The sequence below is a fragment of the Protobothrops mucrosquamatus genome, unplaced genomic scaffold, assembly GCF_001527695.2.
Source record: "Protobothrops mucrosquamatus isolate PMUCROS unplaced genomic scaffold, P.Mucros_1.0 scaffold_117, whole genome shotgun sequence".
Classification (NCBI taxonomy): Eukaryota; Metazoa; Chordata; class Lepidosauria; order Squamata; family Viperidae; genus Protobothrops; species Protobothrops mucrosquamatus.
Window position 1 is genome coordinate 63,878 of NW_015386193.1, and position 15,904 is coordinate 79,781.

General features: G+C 35.1%; 1 protein-coding gene across 1 annotated transcript in view; it reads left to right on the top strand.

The window, feature by feature from the left end:
• The window catches only part of GDA (guanine deaminase), a 42,833-nt gene that overhangs the window by 7,727 nt on the left and 19,202 nt on the right, over positions 1–15,904 (top strand). Inside the window, exons 2-4 of the mRNA XM_015816676.2 lie at positions 9,769–9,857; positions 12,979–13,150; positions 15,468–15,555. Coding sequence (XP_015672162.2) covers positions 9,769–9,857; positions 12,979–13,150; positions 15,468–15,555 — 349 coding nt within the window. The remainder of the gene's footprint in view (positions 1–9,768; positions 9,858–12,978; positions 13,151–15,467; positions 15,556–15,904) is intronic.

Below are 15,904 nucleotides of genomic sequence, written 5' to 3' on the forward strand. Positions count from 1 at the left end.
TGTATATTGGTTTATGAACTAACCTTTGCTTTAGCATCTGATTGTCTACTTATGAAACATTGCTGACAAACAAAAAAAGCAGAACTGATCCTATTGATCAGCCTTTGCACTTTGTTTTTAGCAACCCTAGTCTTAGTGGCCTATATGTGTTTGCTTTCTTCAGAAAGTGATATTTGCGTAATAAATACATTATTGCACTATATGCTGTTCTGTAATAAAATGATTACAAAATGCTCTGCTATGAATATAGCATTGGCAGCCTGTCTTCCATAACAACAATCCTGCTTTCAACAGTTACCATCTGGTGCTACTGTATTTCACTTTTTCCGGTGTTTGTGTTTAATACAGAGCATTAATTTTTTTCCCAGTTTACTTCAACATCTTATTTTAGTTTCTTATCAAAAGATATGAATGTATGTGTAATTTATAGAATTACATGCTCATGTGGAATCGTGCCATATTATTTGATTTATAGTCACTCATCTCACGTATGTGATTCTGTGTGACTTACAATGAAATACATAAACACTAGATACATAAAATACAAAAAAATAAAAACACATAATGTAGGAGACTTTATTTGGCAGTGCTATTAAAAAGAATAGGAGATACAATCTATCATAGAAATCAAAGTTTTACAGCACAAAAAAGATAATGAATCTGCCTCTTTTTCGCTACCCAAACTATTTGCTAAGTTGCAAAAAATGTATCTCATGACTGGTCAAAAGTAATGAAACAATAAGACATTTCCAAGTTGTTCTCCACTATAGGAATTATTGCTGACACTGCAAATAAAGCATTTGACGTCACTGAAAGGAATTTAGTTTCGACAAATCTAATAAAAAGAAGTTCTGAAGACTTAATATGAGATTATTATATCTGGAGAATGCCAGGCTTCATTGTATCAATAAAGCTAAAAATATTACAGTTATATGAAAAACTAGAATACATTATATTTTGCAGTAAAGTACTAAATGAGTTATTCCTAGAGATTAACATTAGACCTCAGGACATGGAAAGTGTGTACCTTTCAGGGCACTACAATCATCTGGTAATAAAAAAAATCAAGACATTAAGTTGTAAGTTTATTATTTTAAAAAAGCTATCAATCCAAAGGCTAAAACAACAGTGAAATAGAGTCCAAATATTTTAAGATTTAGCATTTGAAATTCTGCAGAAAAGAGATCCGTTTAAAACTTTGAATACCTTAGAAAATATGGGAGAATTTATCTCCTGATATTCCTCTTCAGATTAGAATTCAGTTTACATGGGAAGAAAAAAAATTCAAATCCATAATTAAACAGATGAATCAAATGATTCAAAGAATAGAAGAGAATAACTTTATTGTCACTTTGAATGTACACCAATCCGCATATGAAATTTTGTTGCATATAGCTTTCAAAGGGTCACCAACTGCAATATACACTGCATAAATATGACAAAAATAAATAAATACGGAATTATGCATATACCCACATATAAGACACAGAGAAACAACACAGTGTAGTTCAGATTATGTATACATGTGCATGGCGAGAAAAACGAATCTTGCGAGTTTACCAGACGGATGGCCTAGGGAACAAAGCTATTGCAGAATCTGGTAGTCCTGCTAGAAATACTTTGAAACCTCCTCACAGAGGGGAGCAACAGAAACAGGCCGTAAAGTGGGTGTGTGGGGTCTCTAACAATGCTTTGAGCTCTAAGCACATAGCGCTTATAAGCAGCATCCTGAACACCAGGAAGCGAGCTTCCTATGATCTTCTCGGCTGTCCTTACTGTTCTCTGTATGGACTTTCTATCTGAGGCATTGCTGCCACCAAAGCAGACAGTGATGCATTTGTTAAAATGCTCTCAATCATGCCTCTGTAAAAAGTGGCCAGGACAGAAGGAGAGAGATGATGAAATGAAGTATCTTGAACTGATCAATCAAGATAAGTAGATCATGCCAAATCCCATCCAAAGAGGCACTGAGAGGAGGAAGAGCAGAGACAAAAAGAAAGGGGAAGATCTACTATCAGCTCTGAGTGGAAGAAGAAAAGAAATCCAAAAGGGGAATAATAAGTGATAATAATGTTAAAAGGGATAATATACATATAGATGCTGATTTCTACACAGTGTTTAATGATTAAAAACTAAGTAAACAGACAAGAACTTTAAAAAGGAAGTTCTTCTTTTCTTTTTCTTTTTAGTTTTTAGGTAATTTGTTGCAATCTTATGTTATACCTTGAAATTAGAGGAGAGCAGCAGAAGTCTATAGTTACACACTCCCCAGAATAGGTTTATCTGTGTGACAATTGTATTGTCCCTTCTGGAGGTGACAACTCCTATTAATCTTTCTTCACATCAATCACTATATTATTATTAAAATAGTGTATTTTGCAGACCACTATGTAAGAAAGCCATTTTAACATGTTCTTGTTTGAGGATAGCAGAAAAGTAATCTATTTTTAGATTCCATGTTCTAACTGCCAAACATGCAACCAACATTTGTTCACCTTTATCTCTGCAAAAGCTTTGTAAGGCTTGAGGTTGGGGAGGAGCAAACTAGAGTCAGATGGTCATTTCAAAAACATAAAATAGTCTCTTGTTCTTAAGCAAGGACTGCCCCAAATATCTATTAATTCAGAATGATGGGACAAACAAATGTGAAGTTTAAAGACTTGAGTATATCAACATCATTTACATCTTTGCACTTTCAGGAGGAAATAAGCCATTATATGTGGCTTCATTCTTTTCTTCAATGAAGATTCTGCTTTAACTGATCCATATCTGAGTTTTCAATTAAGACAAGCCAAGACAGGATGCCAAACTAAGCAGGAAATGTCATGAAATGTAAATCTAAGCCCAGGTTCGGAAGCCTGAAATGATCACAGTTTATATTCAGGTAGTATTGTATTATACAAGGATGCCTGGGAATCAAATTGCACTTCAGACAATGTCCTAATGCAGCATCCTTTGCAATATTAAATACAATGCAGAAACGTTATACGTATCTTAATTGTAATATCTCATACATATCTCCACTGCTCTTTAAAATATCAGCAAAATTGTCTGGATTTCAGATTGGGAACTTCAATTACAGTAATTAGAAAATTTTGTAATTAGTAATTTTGTTTGAAGAAAATGTCCAGCCATCACTGTTAACCTGAGAGAGGAGAGGGAGTAGAAGGAATAGGAAAGGAAGGGCCAGCGGGAAGGAGAAGCAGCAAGCTGGCTTTACAGACTGAGAGGCAGAATTGGTAGAAGTGTTCAATAAAGGAAGAGTAGGCATTCCTGTTAATACTACATAGTGAAACCAGGAAGTAAACTCATGGCTCCTAAAGGGCAACCACTGTAATTTTTATATCGCCTGGTTTCAAAGTCCTGAGAAAAGGTAATATTTCACATGCACACTCGTAGGAAAAGAGAAAAACACAAAGAAAATTGAAAGAAGGAAAAGGGTGAGTGAAGAAATAGTTTGGTAACCTGTTTCTGACATTGTGAATTTTATTTATTTAGTAAATTTATCGGCTGCCCATCTTATACACAGGACACGAATTAAGGATGAACATTTTTCAATCTCTATGTATTTGACGGGTAGAGTGACCGATTGTGTCCAGATTCTTGGCAGCTTACACTGTAAAGAAAATTAAAATAGCCACGGTTAAAGAAACACCAAACAATACTGGGATACAGATGTTCCTGGTGGCAGAGAACATTTCTATGGAGTAAAGCAGCTGGTGCAGCATATTCAGATGGCTCTCTCCAGGTGTTACAGGGAGGAGCATCTTTAAAATACATTAAATACTCCACAGTTACAGAAATTACTTTTAAGATATTTTTTTTTGTATTCAAAGATAGAATATCTTCTTTTGGAATGTTCCAAACCTAGCTTATGGTAATGTGTACTGAGATGAACAATAAGCTGATACTGATCTGTAGGATATCACAAGATATTTAATTCATCACTATTACTGTATCTTTGAATTTGAACTAATGGCTGAAATGTTTAAACTGATCTTCTGAAGGTCCAATGCATAACAAAGATATCCAGCCACACCAGATGAAACTGAAAGTATTCTAAGATAACTGTAGGAGAAGGATTAGCTCCCTCTGGATAAACAAGAACTTTGAGTCAATAAGAGAGTGAGGATAGACATGATGAACTTTTACACTTTTAAAAAACTAAACAGTGGCAACAAGAAATTACAAGGTGTGCTGCCAGCTATAATGGATACTGGGGACCAGCTGGGATGACTGCTCCCTATTTCATTTGGCTGGTTCCTGTATTAATGACATTCTTTTAACAGAAGCAATGACAGGAGTAGACCACAAGCACAGAGGAAAATATCTTTAGCATTAGGCGTCTTCTGTTATCTGACCTGATCTCAACCGAGGGTACTCAGACACGTGACTCCCAAAGGGCTAAACAAGTATAATTGTTGCCATCTTAGAATGAAGTGACTGAAATTAGTAGATTACCCATGGAAATATCATCGCAAATAAAGCCATCCTCTTCAGCTTAAATCCACCATTGCTACTTCCTGCCTTTTCCATGGGCTTACCAGGAACTTCTGGGGTATCTAGAGAGGTGGCTGCTAAATACAATGTTTCACAGCAGTGGAAGGTCTTCTTCAAACATTTTGTTGGAAGACCTGGCATGGTCCAGCAATTGTTAAAGAATTACTGAATTGCTTGAAACTCCTGAAGGAAATGAGAGGCTCCTGTGATGGCTAAAGACCAGAAGATTATTAGAAAAAAGAAAAGATGGTATTCATAAATAACCTTAAAACATAAATTTTAACCATATTTTTAAAAGACACTTGGCAAGCATAAAAGAAATGGCCAGTCGTCTTTCTGAAAGTCAACACTTCCAACAAAAGTATAGTTCATAGTTAACATTTATCTCTCTAGTTGTGGACAATAGGCTAAGGATAGTAGCTTTCCAGTAATTGAAATGATGTGAACCACAAGATGTAGATCAGGTCAAGAAATCAACACATTAAGGCTACAACTACAGTAATTTTATTCAAACTGGCTATAAAATACATACATCTTGCAAATGTGATTATGCTTTATCTTCTTTCTTTCTTATACCTATTTTGAACTATGGAAGTGTCTCTCAGAAACATTTTCAGTGTACATACCTTCTTCATTCTTTTGGCTGAAGCAATGTTTCCCTTTTTATTGCTTTTGTAATAGCTCTTCCCTCACCCTGTCTAGGCCAACCTTTTTATTTCCTACAAATAGAGCCTGCCAAAATTATACCATGAACTGTGGGCTTCTGGCACAAATCAGGTGGTCGAACAATCTGTTACTTCAAGCGACTTATTGAATTAACAGATGGCCTGTTTAAAGTGCATATGAGAAGCCAAAGCAGGGGATAAAGTGAACAATCTTAGAGAAGAGAACAACTGTCACCAAAATAGTATAGTATTTAAGATTTTTGAGAAATGGTAGTTATAAAGACCAAGGAAGCTATTTGAANGCCTGGCCTAGGGAGGATTTTTAAACTGGGTTTTTTAGAAATTTTAATTATCACAACATAAAAATTTTGGTTTTAATTTGGTTTTATTCGGTGGGGTGTGTGGGTCTTTCTTTGTTTTAATAATGTTGTGAGCCGCCCTGAGTCCTTCGGGAGAAGGGCGGGATATAAATTGAAATAATAAATAAATAATAAATAAATATTCAGATGGCTCTCTCCAGGTGTTACAGGGAGGAGCATCTTTAAAATACATTAAATACTCCACAGTTACAGAAATTACTTTTAAGATATTTTTTTTTGTATTCAAAGATAGAATATCTTCTTTTGGAATGTTCCAAACCTAGCTTATGGTAATGTGTACTGAGATGAACAATAAGCTGATACTGATCTGTAGGATATCACAAGATATTTAATTCATCACTATTACTGTATCTTTGAATTTGAACTAATGGCTGAAATGTTTAAACTGATCTTCTGAAGGTCCAATGCATAACAAAGATATCCAGCCACACCAGATGAAACTGAAAGTATTCTAAGATAACTGTAGGAGCAGGATTAGTTCCCTCTGGATAAACAAGAACTTTGAGTCAATAAGAGAGTGAGGATAGACATGATGAACTTTTACACTTTTAAAAAACTAAACAGTGGCAACAAGAAATTACAAGGTGTGCTGCCAGCTATAATGGATACTGGGGACCAACTGGGATGACTGCTCCCTATTTCATTTGGCTGGTTCCTGTATTAATGACATACTTTTAACAGAAGCAATGACAGTAGACCACAAGCACAGAGGAAAATATCTTTAGCATTAGGCATCTTCTGTTATCTGACCTGATCTCAACCGAGGGTACTTAGACACGTGACTCCCACAGGGCTAAACAAGTATAATTGTTGCCGTCTTAGAATGAAGTGACTGAAATTAGTGGATTACCCCTGGAAATATCATCGCAAATAAAGCCATCCTCTTCAGCTTAAATCCACCATTGCTACTTCCTGCCTTTTCCATGGGCTTACCAGGAACTTCTGGGGTATCTAGAGAGGTGGCTGCTAAATACAATGTTTCACAGCAGTGGAAGGTCTTCTTCAAACATTTTGTTGGAAGACCTGGCATGGTCCAGCAAGTTAAAGAATTACTGAATTGCTTGAAACTCCTGAAGGAAATGAGAGGCTCCTGTGATGGCTAAAGACCAGAAGATTATTAGAAAAAAGAAAAGATGGTATTCATAAATAACCTTAAAACATAAATTTTAACCATATTTTTAAAAGACACTTGGCAAGCATAAAAGAAATGGCCAGTCGTCTTTCTGAAAGTCAACACTTCCAACAAAAGTATAGTTCATAGTTAACATTTATCTCTCTAGTTGTGGACAATAGGCTAAGGATAGTAGCTTTCCAGTAATTGAAATAATGTGAACCACAAGATGTAGATCAGGTCAAGAAATCAACACATTAAGGCTACAACTACAGTAATTTTATTCAAACTGGCTATAAAATACATACATCTTGCAAATGTGATTATGCTTTATCTTCTTTCTTTCTTATACCTATTTTGAACTATGGAAGTGTCTCTCAGAAACATTTTCAGTGTACATACCTTCTTCATTCTTTTGGCTGAAGCAATGTTTCCCTTTTTATTGCTTTTGTAATAGCTCTTCCCTCACCCTGTCTAGGCCAACCTTTTTATTTCCTACAAATAGAGCCTGCCAAAATTATACCATGAACTGTGGGCTTCTATCACAAATCAGGTGGTCGAACAATCTGTTACTTCAAGCGACTTATTGAATTAACAGATGGCCTGTTTAAAGTGCATATGAGAAGCCAAAGCAGGGGATAAAGTGAACAATCTTAGAGAAGAGAACAACTGTCACCAAAATAGTATAGTATTTAAGATTTTTGAGAAATGGTAGTTATAAAGACCAAGGAAGCTATTTGAAGGCCCTTGCAGGTGGAAAGTTGTGAGGTTTGTGATAGACAAATAGCATTATGCCATGCAATTCTTAATTTTTGCTCAGGCAACCAAAAATGAATCAGAAAAAATATGGTTTATTTTAAACAACTTGAAATGAAATTCAATGGTGAGAAAAGTAAGGTTTTAAATTTAGGCAAGAAAGACCAAATGTACAGGTATGGAATAAGTGGAACCTGGCTGAATAGCAGTAACTATGAGAGGGATCTTTGAGTCCTAGTGGACAATCACTTAAATATGAGCTAGCAACGTGCTGCAGCCACAAAAAAAGACAAAGCAATCCCAGGCTGCATCAATAGAAGGATAGAATCAAGATTACATAAAGTGTTATACAATGCTTTGGTAAGACCATACTCGGAATAATGCATCCAGTTTTGGTTGCCACAATGTAAAAAAGATGTTGAGACTCTGGAAAGAGTACAGAGAAAGATGATTTGGGGGGTTGGAGGCTAAAACATATGAAGAATGTTGCAGGAAGTGGGTATGTCTAGTCTAGTGAAAAGAAGGACTGGGGTGACATGATGGCAGTGTTCCAATATTTGAGGGATTAAACAAAGAAGAGGGGGTCAACCCAGTTTTCTCTCAAGCACCTGAAGGCAGGATAAGAAGCAATGGATGGAAACTAATCAAGGAGAGAAGCAACCTAGAACTAAAGAGAAATTTCCTGACAGTGAAAATAATTAACCAGTGTAACAGCTTGTCTTCGGAAGTTGTGGGTGCTCCATCATTGGAGGTTTTTAAGAGAGATTGGACAGCCATTTGTCTGAAATGATATAAGCTTGAACAGGGGATTGGATTAGAACACCTCCAAGGTCCCTTTCCAACTCTGATATTCTGTTCAATGATGCTTGTTGTTATTTTCCTCTCTCAACAAAGGAAAAATCCTGTATATAACTGGCTGTTCTATTATAATCCCAACAAAAAAGGGGGCAGTGGCAAAAGGACGACCTCTTACAGATCATCCAATCTAACCTGCATAACAATGTTTCCCTAGAATATCATATTTAAGTAATTGATTTGTCTTACAGATCATCCAATCTAACCTGCATAACAATGTTTCTCTAGAATATCATATTTAAGTAATTGATTTGTTAGATTAAACTGTTGAAAATCCTGTGGTTCTCAATTAAATTAGGTATCAGATTGTAAATATTTGCTAAAATTTAGTTGTAATAAAACAATTCAGTCTTAAAAAGCAATCCACTGAGTTCAATGATCAAGTATTGGTTTCAAATCATTAAATATCTTTAAAATTACAAACTGTTGAGACTCTGGAAAGAGTGCAAAGAAGAGCAACAAAGAGCAACATAGCAGTTTCTAAATTAGGGTTAATTAGCACAGTCATATCTCAGTGGCAAAAATCTGGAAAACTCTAAATGACATTAAGAAGATTAAAAAAAGGTTATTCTTAAAATAATCTCTATTTTTGCAGCCCATATCTGATAGCCATAATATTTTCCTATAATATAACCCATATCAGAAAACAAACTAAAAGATGCTAGAATTGTTCCAGGCACTACTGCTGTTGGGAAACAAAAATACCTCACCAAAATTAAGAACTGGTTTATAGTGGATTAGTGATTGTGATTTATGTTAGAAGAAATTAAATAGAAAATTATGACTGCTGGCCCACCCATTTTTGGATCTGTTGGTAGAGACCCTCAATAGATTCTCCCAAAGGGAATTTAATCATGGATAAAAAATAGTTCTACAGATTTGCTTTTATAACATTAACCAAAGGCAAAAGACTTTGCTTAGTTCTTGACTTCCTATTGAGGAAGCATTCATTTGCAAGTCTGCTTCTCAGTAGGTTTATCTCTCAGTAGAAAAAAGAGGCTGAAGGAATCTCAGATGGAGAGGAATCCAAATCCCTGTGAAAATTATTTTGTGGAAGCTGAATGGATTTTGGAAATATATTCCTTACTAGGGACACTCAAAAAACAGAAATGATAGAAGAAAGGTTACAAATAATTATGCAAAATTTGCATTAAACATGTTGCAATATTTATAAAAATATCAGCCTGCAAATGCCAACAATCAAATAAATATACAGCATTTACAGAAGGTAATGTAAATACACAGATATATAAAACATTCTTCTGTAAATATATTAGTTTTCATATTTACAAACTCTCTCTAATACACACATATCACATATTATTTAGGATATACAAGAGAAAAATGCCTATTTTTTTAAAAAAATTATAAAATGAAACATTTAATATGAATTAGTTTCTACCATTAATAAAAATAAAACATAGAATAAGTATTTGCTAAATTCCCTGCATACAGAATGATATAATAATGTATCTATTTCATTGTTTTACCTTTTTCTTAGATCATATTTTTTGAACCAGCTGATGGACAAGACAAACTAGCGAAGAAGTGGGGATTTAAAGCATCTGATATACAAGAACTCAGTAATAAGTATGCATTTTTGTTCTATATTACATTCTCAACAAATTATTTGGCTTTTTTTCAAGAACACACTGTGGCTTATAAATCCAGTTGGCTAAAAAGCAGAACAACCAGTAGCACCAGTATGAATATAATAACAAAGAAGCTAGGGACAAAACCAATTAGGAATGGTGAAATAGTATGCACCACCATCATTGTTTTTATTGTATTAGAAGAGGATCACTATGCAAGAATTTAAATCTTAAATCTCCTGAAACTTTGTAAGATGATTTCTGTCGATTCTTGCTTGTTCTTGTCCTTCTTTTTTACTTAGCTAACTAAAAAAAACCGTTCATGTATCTTCCTTTCTTTTCCTCTGCCATGAGATATTCCAAGTTTTTAATTTTTTATGGCTTTCTAACTTAATAAGAGTTGTACAGGCTTCAAAACTATTTTAGAAGTGTTTTGCACATTGTGTGGTCTTCAAAAGAAGTCACACAACTCATTAAAGCAGCCACATCTTTCTTTAAACTTCAACCTGTAGCTATATTTATGAACATCAGAGGGATACTGTGCTGATGGGAGGTCTGAAACACTTCTGAACAATTTGCAAACTGTGTGCAACTCTATTATTTATCTATTGTATCATCTGATTATGTATTTAAAATAGTTGTGTAATGCATTGTACAAAGAAATAAATATTTTTCAGGCAGCTGGTTCAGTATTATGTAACTTAGGGAATTATCCTGTAATGGGCATGGTCTGTATGCCTGCATGGATTATGAAGTCTTGATATTGCAATTGGCACAATCTTACTGCCCAAGAAATTATAATTTGAAATACTTTCTATTTATCTATGATCTCAAGGGTTCCTTTGAAGAAAGACGTTATTATCTGAACCTGACTTGATGTTTGAACCAGAAATTATTCCTATCTTTCATTCCTTCTCTGGCATTTATATTAAAATGTCTTGTCTATTTTTGTGGGCAGAGAATGCCAGGATGTTTAACAACTATGGCAATCAATCAACAGTTTATTTTTACTACTCACTCGTGTTAAGTCAATGAGATTTCCCAGTTTACTTCCCAGGCATAATGTCCATATTGACAATTTCTTCAGGTGCCTTACTGCACACTATAGTTGCTTCTTATCAACAGACTCAGCAGAATGTAATTTGGCAGTGGAAAGGCAGATTTTAGGCAAATCCTAGACCAGCATTTCTCAATCTTGGCAACTTTAAAATGGATGAACAGCGGCCAGAGAAATTATGGGAACTGAAGCTCTCCCATCTTAAAGTTGCCAAGGTTAAAAAATTCTGCCGTAGACCATTACTGCAGAGTTCAAGAGTGCTCAAACTAGTGCATAATAATTCTGAACATAATTGCAATAAATTCTTAAATACTGTGCAAGTCACCAGCTTTGATTGAAGCAGTTTATTTTGGACATAATCCATGTAGCAGCTATGACAGTTTATTTATGTTTACAATGACTTTCACTTCATTAGCACTGAACAGCTTTTTAAAATAAACACTTTGGTCCTGCCCTGTAGCAAAACATGAGGAAAAAACAAAGACAATGAAGTTACACAAGAAACACTGTGTGTCCTTCACTAAATTTTAGATGGGGTGACTTCTGGATAAAGTTTCTTAACAATTGTTTATAAAAGCCACTAGCAGATAAATCATGTAGAATTATAATATGATGTATAAAACCATGATAAATGGTTAAGACTTTTTGGTGTTCTGATCAATTAGCACCAGATGCTCAAAAGATACAGTACACATAAATAATAAAATGAACTAAACAATGGCAGAAGCAAAACAAACCACAACCTGCCCCCAAATTCTGCACTTAAACATCCAGAATTTGTCAAGTCAGCATCTTTGCTACAACCTCTCATAATCCATTACTTCTGGAGGCAAAATTAACTAGAAAGACTGAATTATAGAAAAGGCTTACAAACCACTCAGGAAGTTGCAACAGTTGTGTGAAAAACGGTTTTAAGTCACTTTTTTAAAGTGCCATTGTAACTTCGAACAGTCCCTAAACAAATGTTTGTAAATCAAGGACTACCTTTATAACATGCCTTATTAATAGCTTGGAGATGACATAAATTGTGTAGCAGGCTTTATTATTTCAGCATGTCTCCACCCCCACCGTTTTGTAGATCCTTGTGAAACAGTTTATTATAAGCAGAAGCTGAACCTGCCTTTGTCCTTTCCCACATCTTGGCACTTACCTTTTATGTACATTTTGTGGGAAACAATAGTGTGTGAAGGCACGCTAGCCATATTTTTGTATCCCTCCCATACAGTACCAACAAACATTTTAAAATTCAAATCCTCTTCAACCATCATGTTTTTGCAAGTCTTTGCAAGCATTAGGTTGACTCACTCTTGTTAAGGTTTAGTCATTGTTAAATTGCTTTTGTTGTCATATTCTGTTATTGTAAACAGAGTTTTTTGAACAGAAACTTTCAAACTTAGAAAAGAGTATAAACATCATCTCTAATTAGACAACTCATATAGTGTAGTGGTTAAAATGTTAAATAGGAGTGACAAATCCATCCTCACCCACAGAAGTTCATTGTCTGACTTCAATCCACTCATTCTCTCTCAACCCAACCTATTTCAACAAACTGAGTTATTGTGGAAAAAAACAGGAAGAGGAAGTGCTAGGTAAATCATATCAAGTTCTTGAATGAAAATGAGATGTAAAATAAATATATTAATGATATCAAAAGTGTAGATGAGTGGCAGAACCAGTTTCCTATAGGTGTATACAAGTTATAACTATATAGGCACAGCACCAAAGGCTTGCATAATGCTGGAAGTAATAGGTATGACCTATCCCAATCTCTCCATTTATCAATATTGACCACATATAATTATTCCACAAGTATTATTAACATGTGCAGAAGCAGGAGAAAATGTTGCATGATAATGTCATTACGCAAATGCTTACATACTTGTGTCAGACATCACAATGATGTAATACTGTATGTAACTGCAACATTTGTGTGATTGCATCATCATGAATATATGATAATGTTAATATCACAGTTTGTTCCTGAAGTCACTGGATTTAATAAAATGCAAATAATAACATTTGGAAAGTTGATGTGCTTGTTTTTCATACTTTTCTTTCCCAGTGAATTCTTCATGCCAGGTTTGGTTGATGCACATATCCATGCCCCACAGTATTCCTTTTCAGGGATGCGAGGAAATCTGACTCTTTTGAAATGGTTGGAAAAAACCACTTATCCAGTAGAGGCTGAATTCAAAAAACTTGATTTTGCTGAAGAAGTGTACACTAGAGCTGTGGTAAGACAGATCTATCTGTCTGTCTACTTGTCAGTTTGTCCCTATCTATTGTACCTCTTTTCCTTATCACCATAAACATCTCAGGATTCTTTCCCTACTACTACTATGGTTTACAATTATATAAAAAAGATTATTTGGGAAAGTTATGCTGAATTTGGTGTAATAATTTGATAATCCTTTATCTCTTCTTCTGACTTCTTCATTTCTACTTCAATACAAACATACAAAGAATAAATTCTTCCTGATTTCTTACAGTTCGACATGTACAATTCATGAATAAGCAGAAGCAGTTGGAATATATAGTAAACATTATTCTAAAGCTAGAATAATTCAACTTCTATGTCTGCCCCGAGATAAATAAACCATGAGCAGATAAAGCTAAAAATGTCTTTAAAACTTAAATTTTAAATTTGCTTCTGGGTCCAGTTCAAAATTGGTCATGACCTTTAAAACCCTTTGTGGCGTGTGACCCATTGGAGGAGCTGTCTCTTTCCAGTTACATCAACCTGTCCTACCCAGTTAGGCAAAAAGGACATGTTATGGATCTCGTTGGCCAAAGAATTTCCACTAATGGGATCTAGGCGGAGAACCTTGTCTGCTGTTGCCCCTGTCCTATGGAACATCTTGTCCCCTGAGGTGACAATGGTTCCCACTCTTCTGGCCTTTTGGAAGAGCATTAAGACCTGGCTCTATAAACTAGCCTGATTACCCAAGAGTGGTATGCAACCTGGGGGTGGTTGATGTCTTATGGGTGTCTCTCCATCTTTCAAACTTTGTCTATTTCTGTACAATTTTATGGTGTTTATTTGTAAACCACTCAGAGTTACTTTGTTTGTGAGATGAATGGTCTATAAATTTGATGAATAATATAAAATGCAAAACTCTGTTGTTTGGAAGAAGTCCCACTGAACTCAGAAAGACATAAAAAGCTGAGTAATTATTTGGACTTGATTTCAGGAAAGTTCTGCAGAACTAACACTGCATCCATCTGCAGCTCTTTTAAATAGCTGCAAAGATCAACATTACAAGTCTGAGAAAAAACATGACTCCTTTAAAGAGTTCATAACATGTCCTTTCTTAAACAGCTTTGAGGAATCAAATCCAAAATGCTGCCTAGCCCTAGTGAACACATATGTTTATGCAGCTGGAAATCAATGTTTTATGCAATTAGTTTTGCATGGAGTAGTTTTCAACTCTTTAAATACATATGGATGATTTCCTACTGTAATTATTCCACCTGATTTATAAAACAGGAAAGGCTAAGTAAATATGATAGCGTTGTTTTGGTAGAATACTTTATGAAGCACTATTAGATGCATATTTTAAGTGCATCATTTTTAATCTCTGCTCATGATCTAGCCATTTTTAAGTGCAACTAACCTCAATGGTGAAATGGGGCCTGTAGTTTTTTTTTCTTTTTGAAATCTGTGGGATTTAAAAAGGGAGCCAACTCTGAATAGATTGATTAATGAGAGGTTAGAAATGGGGCTGAGTCACAATTTAGCTGCTTAGAGTCAATTAAATATGATGTAATCTTAGTTCTATAATCAATTTAAAAAATGAGCAATCCTGTTACTCCCCTTCCCTTTAATATAGGCTCTTTTTGCTTTGCTTCTATTTTCTCTGGGAAATCAAATCCATCATATGAAAAGACAAGATGCAAGTCGATATGATTTGTAAAAACATATATTTCAGGGAAAAAATAGGACAAATTAACACAGTTGTACAAAGGAAAGAGGAAAATAAGAGTGTATAAACTGTATGCACCCAGATATTAGGCATTCAGATGAAACAGAGATAAACCAGATTATTCTGATTTATCATTGGCTATCTTTGCACAGTGGATTTGTTTAACTGTGATTTACTGAATAAATTATAATGCTTAACAATATGTTAAACTGGAGCCAAGAAACTGCGTGTTTACCATAATTTGAACTAAATCTTTGCACAGGAAAAAGAATAATAGTTTCTGCTTTGTTTGCTGAAGGCCATAATTGAATCCTTAGTAGTTCTCAAGAGACAGAAGGGAAGGAACACGCCCACCTCTGAAAGACAGAACCCCAGGACACGTTAGATATACTGTTAAGTTAATACACAGCTAAGATTTTTTTTAAAAAAAAAATAGATGACATGAGGTAGTATAATAAAGGTATTTTTTCCCTATAATGTCTATAATAATATTTTTGTCCTAACAATTGTCACTGATTATATAGATGGGGTTGTTTTTTTTTTTAGAAAATGGTAACATTATTCACTGCATTATTTTTCCCTGAAACAAATAAATTATGAGGTTGTGTTTGTTTTTGTTTTTTTACAGAGGCGAACGCTCAAGAATGGTACAACTACAGCTTGCTATTTTGCCACAATTCACACAGATGCTGCTTTGCTTCTGGCTGACATTATAGGTAAGATTGTAAGATTGTCGAGAACTTTTAGAATGGGCTAGCACAGTGATGGCGAACCTTTTAGAGACTGAGTGCCCAAACTGCAACCCAAAACCCACTTATGCATCGCCGAGTGCCGGGTGGGTGTGGCCCATTGGCTGGGCGTGGCCCATTGAGTGGGTGTGGCCCATTGGCTGGGCGTGGCTGCGATGGTAAAGGCAGACTGGGTGGGACTAAAAAGTTAAATCAATCAATTCCAACTTTGCAAGATCTTTTTTTCCCCGCGAGATGTTCAAATTGACTGATTGAACCTTTTTTTTTTTTGCACACGGCAGCGGAGGCCTAGAGTGAAAAGGTTTTATAAAACCCA